Raw genomic sequence first — 11053 nt, 5'->3', positions numbered from 1 at the left:
TTTGGATCACTACATTTGTATCTTTGGGGTAAATACCCAGTAGTGCAATTGCTGGGTCATATGGTAGCTCTATTTTCAACTTTTTGAGGAACCTCCGTACTGTTTTCCAGAGGGGTTGCACCAGCTTGCATTCCCACCAACAGTGTAGGAAGGTTCCCCTTTCTCTCCATCCTCGACAACATGTCATGACTTGTTAACTCTAGCCATTCTGACTGGTGGGAGGTGGTATCTCATTGAGTTTTGATTTGGATTTCCCTGATGCCGAGTGATGTTGAGCACTTTTTCATGTGTCTGTTGGCCATTTGGATGTCTTCTTTGGAAAAATGTCTGTTCATGTCTTCTGCCCATTTCTGGATTGGATTATTTGTTCTTTGGGTATTGAGTTTGATAAGATCTTTACAGATTTTGGATACTAGCCCTTTATCTGATATGTCATTTGCAAATATCTTCTCCCTTTCTGTCGGTTGCCTTTGGGTTTTGTTGACTGTTTCCTTTGCTATGCAAAAGCATTTTATCTTGATGAAGTCCCAATAGTTCATTTTTGCCCGTATTTCCCTTACATTTGGCGTTGTTTCTAGGAAGAAGTTGCTGCTCCTGAGGTCGAAGAGGTTGCTGCCCGTTTTCCTCTCAAGGATTTTGATGGATTCCTGTCTTACATTTAGGTCTTTCATCCATTTGGAGTTTATTTTTGTGTGTGGTGTAAGGAAATGGTCCAGTTTCATTCTTCTGCATGTAGACACCGACTTTTACAAGCACACTTCACATTTTTATCAAGTAAACTTATATAAATCTTGTAGTATTTACATAAGTAATCATTTAACAGGTCTGAAACAGCACTACAATTTTTATTAGGTGCCTGTTTTATTTCTAATGAATCAGTATTCAAAAATCTCCCAACAAAGCCCGGGTCCAGATGCCTTCACAGTTGGATTCTCTGAAACATTTAAATGATTTGTACCAATATTTCTCAAATGCCTCCAAAAAGTAGAAGAGGAGGGAACACTTCCTAACACCTCCTATGAGGTTAGCGTTACCCACATACCAATGCCAGACTGACACCACAAGAAAACTCCACACCAATATCTCTTCTATATATACATGCAAAAATCCTCCACAAAGTACTAACAAACTGAATCCAACAGCATATTAAGAAGACTATACGTCATGACCAATTGGGATTTATGCACAAAGATGGTTCAACATTAGAAAATCAATGTATTAAGGTGGGCACAGGATGTGCTGAGCACTGGGTGTGATCTGCAACTGATAAATTACTGAACTCTACCTCTGAAACTAATGATGTACTAGATGTTGGCTAATTGAATTTAAATAAAAAATTTTTAAAAACTAAAAAAAATTTTATTCTATAGGCAAATAAATAAATAAATTTATTTATTCTTTAGGCAAAAAAAAGAAAGAAAATAAATGTAATACACCATAGTAACAAAATGAAAAACATCTTTCCATCCTTGGAATGAACTCTACTCGGTCATGGTGTATAATTTTTTATATATTGCTGAATACTATTTGCTAATATGTTGTTAAGGATTTTGGCATCTGTACTCATGGGGGATATGTAAGGTAATTTTTTTTCTTCCATCCTCCCTCCCCCCTCCCTTCCTTATTTCCTCCCTTTATTTCCTTCCTTACTTCTTCCCTTTCTTTCTTTCTTCTTTCTTTTTCTTTTTCTTTCTTTCTTTCTTTCTTTCTTTCTTTCTTTCTTTCTTTCTTTCTTTCTTTCTTTCTTTCTTTCTTTCCTTTCTTTCTTTCTTTCCTTTCTTCCTCCCTTCCTTCCTTCCTTCCTTCCTTTCTTTCTTTCTTTCTTTCTCACTTCCTCTTTCCTTCCTTCCTTCTTTCATTCCTTCCTTCCTTCCTTTGGTTTGAGTATTAGGTTATACCTAGTTTCATAAAATGAATTGAGGAATATTCCCTTCTCTTTTATTTTCTGGGTGGAGATTTTGTAGAATTGATCTTAAATCTCCCCTTACCATTGGATTCTCCAGTAGTAGCATATGGGCCTGGATTTGGGGGAGAGTTGTTAAATTACAGCCTCAATTCTTTTAATAGATGACTTTTCAAATTGTCTATTTCATATAGGGTGAGTTATAGCAGATTGTTTTTTGTAAGGAATTGGTTACTTTTATCTAGGTTTGTCAAACTGATGTGTGTAGTGTTACCCATAGTATAATATACTCTGATTATATTTTTTATGTCTGCACAATCTGTAGTGACATCCTCTTTAAACCATGATTTTGGTCATTTATGTTTTTTCTTTCTTTTTTTTAGTGGTCTTCCTGGAGGTTTGGCAGTTTTATGGATCTTTTCAAAGAAGCAGGTGCTCATTTCATTCATTTCCTCTGTTATTTTTCTCTTAAGTTTCTTTGATTTCTACTCTTTATTACTGTCTACCTTATCCTGCTCTTGGTTCCTTTTGCTGTTCTTTTTCTATATTCTTGAAGTAGAAGCTTGGATGATTGATTTGAAACATTTTTCTGTTTTCTAATGTATGCATTTAGTGGTATAAATTCGCTCTCAGTGCTGCTGAATCCCACAAATTTTGATCTTGAATTTTCATTTTCATTCAGTTTAAATTTTTTAAATTTCCCTTGAGACTTCTACTTTGACCCATGAGTGAGTGAGTGAGCTATTTATTTATTTATTTATTTATTTATTTGTTTGTTTGTTTACAGGAGAATTTCAATTTAATAGATGTACGTATGAGGAATCCACGGTCACGTAAATCTCAAAGGCAATCAGGCAACATGAGGTATAGATGTCATTCTGAACCAAGGAGAATGGAGTAGCGGTGTGGGATTTCAGAGGAAAGGAATGCACTTCACACGGTGATAACAGGAGCAGATGTTTGGCACTGAGATGTTTGACCTACCATATACATGCATCACTCAGATAAAATTTATCTCTGTTAATAACTCTTATTCTGGGAAAGACCCCCAATTTAGATTTTTCTGTGTGCTTAAAGGAGGGACAGAACTTTCTCTCGAGTCTGCAGATTCTCTAGCGCCTTCAGCTCAAATAATCCACATGTCAAAGTGGCCATATTTAGGTGGGGGCTGTCCTGACCCCCTTCAGGTCCCTCCACGAATACTTCCTTGGGAGTGTCACATATTAAATATGGAGCAGGTGTATTGTTTCATCTTGTTGGTCCCGTCTCTTAGTCCCAGCAATAGGTCGGTTTAGTCAAACTAATTTCAGGAGGCAGTAATGCAGGTATATTCTCAAAGTTACACGTATGTTTCAGGTAATCAGGTATCAAATCAAAGGCATTCCTATGGAAACAAAAGAAAAACAAAGGTTCATATTTGGATCAAACGTTAAGCCAGTTTCTGAGTTCTGAGGGTAGCCAGCTGATGAGACTTCTAGATGTCAGACTTAAAGCCTCTAGATAGAGTGAGGGCAGGTAGTGGCAATCTAACAGAACTTTCTGGTTTGCAGTTCGAATGTCTTTGGTGCTCTTCTTGAGTGTCCCATAGAGCAGTAAGCACAAAGAGTGTCAACTAAAGAGCTATTATGGGGATTTCTTTACATCAAGTCATTTATATTTCATTTGCAGGACTTCAGGAAAAGGGAAGGTTTCGTTCTTAAATGATTCCAAGTCAGAAAGGTGGGAGAAAAATCAGAATGTTAGTTTGGAGAGTTGTAGCCTGGCACTGGAGGACCCTTGGAGGAATCAGGACCTAGTCCAGTTTACAGCAAATAGTGTCAAAATCTACTATTTACAAAGATGTGTTATCGAAACATATCTTGTCTCTATAATCACCCTAATTTTTACCAAATATAACCAATAATTTGTTTGCAAAATAACTCTACGCTTATTACCAAAGATAAACAATAATTTTTTTGCAAAATAAGTCTTGCTTGGTTTTCAAGAGCCACTGACCCCATCTCTAACTCCGCAGCTGACCCTGAACAAACGATATGTAGTCTCCCAGCAATCTCTTAACATCCAGAGGGTCCTCTTTGCCCCTGGTATGCCTACAGGAGTAATTCTAGGGCAGGTGAGGGCAGAGGGGCCTGTCTGGGAAGGAGACTTAGGGATGGTAACGTGGGGAGGGGTTGGTGCTGGAGCTGTACCAGCCGGGCCTCTCTCAGCCTTCTGATTCCCTCCTCTCGGCTTCTCGGAGACTTGATCACCCATGATATTGAAAGGGTACCAAATCCTAGAAACAGCATGGCTGCCTCCCTGCAGACCCATGAAAAGAACATGCCCAAGGTGAGGACTCAGTCCCAGTGCTGAGACTGACGCTGAAGGTGGGAGAGATTAGGTAGAAGAGGCAGGTTGGTCTCAGATACCCCCTGTTGGGGTCCTCACTCTAACTTTTTCCTCATCATAGCTTTTGCCCTCGAACCCGAGCACCAAGACACCCAGCCAGCTGGATGGCCTGTCCAACACTATGCAGAATGCCGCCAGCATCGAGAGCTTGAACCTCTCCAACAGTGAGGTGAGGTGTGGTACCCAGATCCTTCTCTGAAAGGAGGTTGGGAGTGCTCACGGGATGGTGACAAGAGTCAGGGAAGTGGATTTGTTGGAGAAGGGAAGGACTGGAGCTGCAGGGTCATCCTGGTCATCTCTCTCTGCTCCACGTGTTTCCTCCCCATAATTATAGGTGAAGTCTGCAGGGGAGTTGGACGAGGGCAAAAGTCTGCAGCCAGAAGAGATGAGTACCGATAGAAGTGCCCTGTGCACCGCCCTCCCTGATAAATCAACCAACATAAGGTCAGTTGTACACTGTGTCACCCCGTGGGACTCTGAACTATGCCTGACGGTGCCTGTTTGGAGGAGGCAGCAGCTCTGTTCCTTTGGGGGGACCAGAGGCCCTATGCTTTCTTCTCTGTGTCCCTCGCCTGTGCTTAGACATCTCCTTCCTTTCCTCTGACCTGCTCACCAGTTTGTCTGGTCTGAGGCCCGTTTGCAGGTTGTCTGCACCCAGCCTTCTCTGGTGTGCCATCCCCAAAGTGTGATCTACGAAACAGGGCTCCCCTTCCTCACTAGGACCAGAGTGACCACCTTGAGCCCGGTGCTGGTGCCCTGGACAGAGCGGGGCCCTCCAGCCCAGGGCCTCATGCTGAGATGGGCCTTTCCGCCTCCCTGCCGAGACAGGGCTTCCCTCCCTTGTTCTGAGAGGGACCCTCTTTTCCTTGAACCAAATGTATCCCCCCTCCAATTCCAGGCTGCCTTGGTGGTTTTCCTGCCGCATGCTGAGGGCCGAGGTCCTGGGGGACTGCCATCATGACATCCGTTCCTCTGACCCCCTGCGGGGAGCCGGGCCCTCCTTGGGAGAAACCAGGATTCCCTGAGTCAGGGGGCCAGAAGTGGGTGACTGCCAGTGAGCAGAGGGCTTCCTGAGACAGGAATGGAAGCCAGAGGGCAGAGGTGCTTGAGAGGGCAGGAGGACAGGCCTCTCAGAGGCACTGCCCCCTCCCCTCCCTCCGCACGTCACCTCATCCAGACTGGTCCTTCAGAGGAGCCCTGTGGGTAGCCCGACATGGGTATAATCCCTCAGGCAAGGAACCGACTGGGACAGGCACAGGTGCACTGGGGTCATCAGGAGGGAAGGCGGTGATCATAAGAGGGAACCACAGACCCTCAGCTCCATGCTGACCTGGGGCTTGACCCTCTACTCCCTCTGGGGAAGGTCTCCTGCCCCCGTGGCTGCTTCGTTCCCCATGCCCGGCTCAGACTGAGTTCACACAGGTGACAAAGTTTCAACCGGCGTGCAGTGGGCCCCCAGCCCAACACTGGCATGTTTTCCATTCCTACGTCGGATGCCAGGGCCAGCCAGGGCAGATGAAGGAAAGGACCGCAGGCAGAGAGCCATTTCCCCCTTCTCCTCTCTTCCTCCCTGACCCTCACCACCATGGTAGAGCTTCTGTCCCTTCCTTTTGTTTTGCTTTCTCTCCCTCTTTTGTCTCTACTCCCCTATGTCTCTCTCACCTTTCCCTTCCTACCTTCAACCCCTCTTCTGTCTTCATCCCCCTCGCTCTCCCCCTCTGCCTCCTGGTTCCTGCCTCACTCACCTCCTTGCCCCAGCATCCTGGGCTACCCTGGGGGGTGTCATGGTCCTGCAGCGTGCTGGACCCCTAGTTAGGTAGCAGAGCCCTGGGCTTCCACCCCATTCCCTCTTCTCTCTGGAGCCTTTGGTAGGGACCTGAAGGAAGGAAGGGAGGCAGGAAGGAGAAGGCAGCCCTGGAGCCTGGGCTCCAAATGTTGCTTCTGGTGGCACTGGAGATGGGAGTCAGGACAGTTTAGGTGGGATCCACCCAGGGGTAAAGAGAGGGAGGAGGGGGTGGGTCGAGGAATGGAATCAGAGAGAGGAGGGGGAAGAGAGTGTGTGCTTTCCCTCTAGGCCCATCCACAAGGGAGGTGCCAAGGGCTCTGGAAGCCTAGGACACTGCAGTGTAGGTGGGACATACTGGGCTGTGTGTCAGGTGTAAGTGTGCTTGCTCTCATGATGAAGGACACCTGCAACGTTTCACTGACTTTTCTGTTTTGTCTGGATTTCTGCAGCTCCATCCTGGAATTGTTTCCCAAGTTACTATGCCTGGTAGGTGTATTCGTTGATCATTGACTCCTCTGCTGGCACTGATGCTGCCCCAAACCTGCCCTGAAGCCATTTAGGTCTTGCAGAAGTTACAATTTTCATGACCCTTCAATCTCATGGAGGTCCAGATCCATGTGGGAACCCAACAAGGGCTCCAGATCGCCTTCAACCATGTTCTCCAGGGGCATCAGGGACCCCAAGACAGGGACCCCAAATGTAGTCTTGCCCATGTAATTTCCAGGGCCCTTTCGCACCTGGCCTCTGACCCTCACCCTCTCCGGGGCCCATCCTTTCCCTGATTGTTCAGCACCAGCTCCTGGTCCACACTGCCCACTCCCTCTTCCTTTCCCCAGGACAGCCAGGACTCACCTTCACCAACCAGCCTCAGTATTGCAGCCCACAAGAGGTTACCGACCTGCAAGGTGAGGAGGGCGGATCAAGCCGGGCTTTGGGTGGTGCGTGAGGAGGGGTTATCAGCCGTGGTCCTGAGGACTGTTGTGATTCCAGGGAAGCTTCTTTGGATCTGATGCCCTGAAGAGTCTAGTCCTGCAATTCCTGCAGCAGTAAGTACTCCTGGGAATCTGGGGAAGGGGTTGGCTGGGATGGGTGAGGCCACCCAAGCTCAGGACTGCCGACTGGGTCTTGAAATCTCATTTGGGATCCACACCACAGAGACAGACGGTCCTCATTGCCCTCCCACAGGTACTACTCGATCTACGACTCTGGAGACCGTCAGGGTCTCCTCGGTGCCTACCACGATGAGGCCTGCTTCTCCCTGGCCATTCCCTTCAACCCCGAGGAGTCAGCCCCGTGAGTAGCAAAGCTCCAACTCTGCTCCTGGGCCCTGTGGCTCCCCAGTGGATACTGGGCAGCTCCTGGAAACACCCACACCGGCCAGACCACCACCTCCTGTTCCTCTTTCTCTCTAGAAGCAGTTTGTGCAAATACTTCAAGGAAAGCAGGAATATGAAGAAGCTCAAGGACCCCTGTGCGTGTGTGATGGGGAAGACTGGGCAGGGAAAGGGGTGTGAAGTGATCATTTTAGGGCCTAGGGTGTGGCAACCCTTGACCTTTGCTTGTTTCTCCTCCCCCACCCCCATAGCCCTGCGTGTTCAGCTGCTGAAGCATACAAAATGTGACATCATGTGCTCCCTCTGTGTGCTGCCTCAAACTCAGCATGACCTCAGCTCCTTCATGGTGGACATGTGGTTCCAGACGGTGAGCACCAGCTTCCTCCCTCGGGCAGCCGCAGAAAGCCACGGGTGGGTAGGAAGTTTAGGTGACTTAGCACCTGGGTTCTTCCCTTTCACGGAACGATGCTCTGTTTCTCTGTCAACGGGGTGTTCAAGGAAGGTGCGTGTGTGTAGAACCTCCTCCCCAGATGCATCTCTGCTCTCTCCCTGCTGGCTGGGCTCCCTCTCAGAACGCTCCCAGCTTCCCTGGTGCCTTCCCTTCTCTTCCTATTCCTGATGTGTTCTCCCATCTCCACGCTGCCCTCAAAGCATCCTGGTCTGAACTAGGTCTGTGCCGGTCTGCCCCACACAGCTTTGGCTTTAGGGACACAGTCTGTGGAGTTGGACAGCTCTCACCCTAGATCCTTACTCTGTGACCTTGGGCTCTTAACCTGGAAGTTTCCTCATTTGCTAATGGAACTAATAATGTGCATCTCTTGGGTATCTGTGAAAAATGCATCAAATGAACTAATGAAGTGGTTGTCACAGGACCTGGCACATAGGAGGGGTCCTTGTCACTGGGAGCAGATGGCTGCTATTGTTGCCATCCCCATACTGGACACTCTGACCTCCAGAGAACAATTGTCCCCTTCAGCACGAATATCAAGCGAGACCCTGACTCAAGAATGCCGTGTGAGCGTGTGAAGCATCTATGACTCTAAGGGAGTCTTGTTGTTTGTTATTTGCTGTTGAAGTGGGAGGATTGTCTCAGTTCTGTGTTCATCTAAACCTTCACTGCTGTGCCTGAGAGCAATTCCAGGTGAGTGCTGTCTTGTGGATGGAACTCCCAACTCAGCCTGGGCTCAAGGGTGTGGGAATGTGGTTATGCAGTCCTCAGAATTTTCTCAATATGGTAGAAAGCAAACAGGTAGACCCAAAATGTCTAGCTTAGTGGTCAAGGGCATGGGGTCTGGAATCGAAGTGTGGGTTATCTTCCTGACCCCACCATTCACCAGGGGTTTTACCTTGGTGAAGTCACATGACCTCTCTGTGACTCAGTATCTTCTTCTGAAAATGAAGATTAGACTGCCCATTCCTTGGGCTGTTGTACAGAGTAAATGCAGGTATAAAATTGTCCTTGATCTGGGGGCGCCTGAGTGGCTCAGTTGGTTAGGCATCCCACTCTTGATTTCGGCTCCGGTTTTGAGATCGAGCCTGGCATTGGGCTCTGTGCTCAGCGGGGAGTCTGCTTCTCTCCCTCTCACTCTCTCTCTGCCCTTCACTCCCCCCGACTCTCTCTCTCTAAAATAAATAAATAAATCTTTTAAAAAATAAAATAAAATAAAATAAAATTGTCCTTGGTTTAGGTATAAACCTATAAATGTGGGGAAGGTGGCAGACAATCTCCAAAGGTTGACTCTGTGGGAGGGCTACAGGTACCAGCCAAGGAGTCTGGGAGGCAGACATAGTAGAGGGTATGGAAGGAGTCTGGTTACTGAGTGGCAGTGGAAACAGGGTTATTATTGGGGGGGTGGGGTTATCCTTCTGTCGGTGCATGATCACCTTTTGAAATGGATTTCTTTCATTTAGCATAATTCCCCTGAGAGCCATCCAATTTGTTAAGTGGATTGATAATCCGTTCCTTTTTATCACCAAATAGTATTCCATGATATGGATTTACCAGTTTCCTTAACCATTCACCTATTGAAGGACGTCTGGGCTGTTTCTACTTTTTAATTATTGTGAATAAAACTGTTAGGAACATAAAACTGTTGAGAACTTTCATGTGAACACAAATTTTCATTTCTCTGGGTAAATGGCCTAGAGTGCAACTGCTGTATTATCCAGTTATTACAAGTTTAGTTTTGGGGAAAAAAATGCCAGATTGTTTTCCAGAGTGCCTGCAACATTCTGCATTCTCACTAGCAATGTCTGAGGGACTCAGTTTATCCATAGATTTCATTGCATTTGGTGTTTTCACTATTTTTTCACCATTCTGATAAGTGTGTTCCTATTGTGCATTTCCATGATGATTAAAGATGATAATTTATTTTCATATGCTTATTTTCCATTAGTAAAAACTCTGATTCTTTTGTTTTGTGCATTTCCTAATTGGACTGAGAGGTCAGAAGGTAGCTTCTGAGTCCTGGCTCAGGCTAACAGGCAGAATCAGAGAGGGTGAAGCTCCTCAAGACTTAACTTTTCTTGGCAAGGAGGGCCGGAAGTGGGGCTGCAGCTGCTTAATCTGCCTTAGATTACGATGGATCTTGGATTGGTAATAGGTTGAAGAGGTGGGAGAATCTGTGGGTCCATCTGTGGGGATCTGGCTAGAACAAAAAAAAAAGGAAGCTGTGAGGTGGAAAAAAGCAGTGGAAGAAGAGAGATATGGGGTGGGAGGAAATGCCTTCTACATGATGCTAGATCCAATATTTTCAACCTCCCCTATAGGATGCAAAACATTCTTCTCTTATACCTGTGGTTTTCAACTCCGGATATACACTAAAATCCCCTCCAATGCCCAGACTCGAGAAATTGAATCGGAATCTCTAAGGGTAGATCCAGCCATCAGTATTTTTAAGGCTCCTCAATTGATTCTCATGAGCGGTCAAAGTAGAAAGCCTTATCTAATGGTATCTTAGTTTTCTAGGGCAAAGATACCACAGACTGAGTGGATTCAACAACAGAAGTTCATTTCTCACAGTTCTGAAAACTAGAAAGCCAAGACCCAATATTTATAGCATTGATTTCTTCTAAGGCCTCTCTTCTTGCCTTGCAGGTGGTCTCCCTCTTGCTCCTTCTTCACATGGTCATCCTTCTGGGCACACACACCCTTGGTATCTCTCTGTATGTCCTAAACTCCTCTTAGAGGTACTCTAATCAGATTGGATTAGGGCCAACCCTTATGGCCTCTTTCTATCTTGATTATCTCTTTAAAGGCCCTGTCTTCGAACCCAGTCATGTTCTGAGGTACAGGCCGTTAGAGCTTCAACATATGAATTTGGGTGGGACACAGTTCAGTCCGCAACAGATGGTTTAAGTAATATCTTGGTCTGAGAAGTTCAGCTGCCTTTCAGATTTTGATGTGGTCTTTTACCGGAAACACTACTGTCCCAACTAAATTTGATATTCTATTGTTTGTTTAAAGAATTTATTTATTCCTTTGACACAGCGAGAGGAGAGAGCAAGCACAAGCATGGCGGAGAGGCAGAGGGAGAAGCAGACTCCCTGCTGAGCAAGGAGCCGGATGTGGGGCTCAATCCCAGGACCCTGGAATCACGACCCGAGCCAAAGGCAGCCGCTTAACTGACTGAGCCACCCAGG

The 11053-nt window shown here is 46.2% G+C and overlaps 1 protein-coding gene across 1 annotated transcript; it reads left to right on the top strand.

Moving 5' to 3' along the window:
- The first annotated feature begins 662 nt into the window (after positions 1–662).
- LOC112820643 (nuclear RNA export factor 3) lies at positions 663–8292 on the top strand. The gene is made up of 11 exons (XM_073889943.1): positions 663–699; positions 2287–2335; positions 2691–2711; positions 4353–4460; positions 4626–4735; positions 6527–6563; positions 6914–6982; positions 7068–7123; positions 7263–7370; positions 7490–7554; positions 7663–8292. The coding sequence occupies exons 4-11, from the start codon at positions 4413–4415 to the stop codon at positions 8028–8030; spliced, it is 861 nt and encodes a 286-aa protein (XP_073746044.1). The 5' UTR covers positions 663–699; positions 2287–2335; positions 2691–2711; positions 4353–4412; the 3' UTR covers positions 8031–8292.
- Positions 8293–11053: the final 2761 nt, after the last annotated feature.

The sequence above is a fragment of the Callorhinus ursinus genome, unplaced genomic scaffold (genome assembly GCF_003265705.2).
Source record: "Callorhinus ursinus isolate GAN/ISIS: 27379988/994484 unplaced genomic scaffold, GSC_fseal_2.0 scaffold124, whole genome shotgun sequence".
NCBI classification, from domain to species: domain Eukaryota; kingdom Metazoa; phylum Chordata; class Mammalia; order Carnivora; family Otariidae; genus Callorhinus; species Callorhinus ursinus.
The sequence above is the reverse complement of the archived record's forward strand: the minus strand, read 5'-3'. Positions and strand labels throughout refer to the sequence as shown.

Excerpts from the sequence above, each read along its gene's own strand:
- LOC112820643 (XM_073889943.1), top strand. The coding sequence starts at position 4,413 with ATGCAGAATGCCGCCAGCATCGAGAGCTTGAACCTCTCCAACAGTGAG. Across the intron at positions 6,564-6,913 it reads TTCCCAAGTTACTATGCCTG|GACAGCCAGGACTCACCTTC; the intron begins GTAGGTGTATTC and ends TCCTTTCCCCAG. Across the intron at positions 7,555-7,662 it reads GCTCAAGGACCCCTGTGCGT|CCCTGCGTGTTCAGCTGCTG; the intron begins GTGTGATGGGGA and ends CCACCCCCATAG.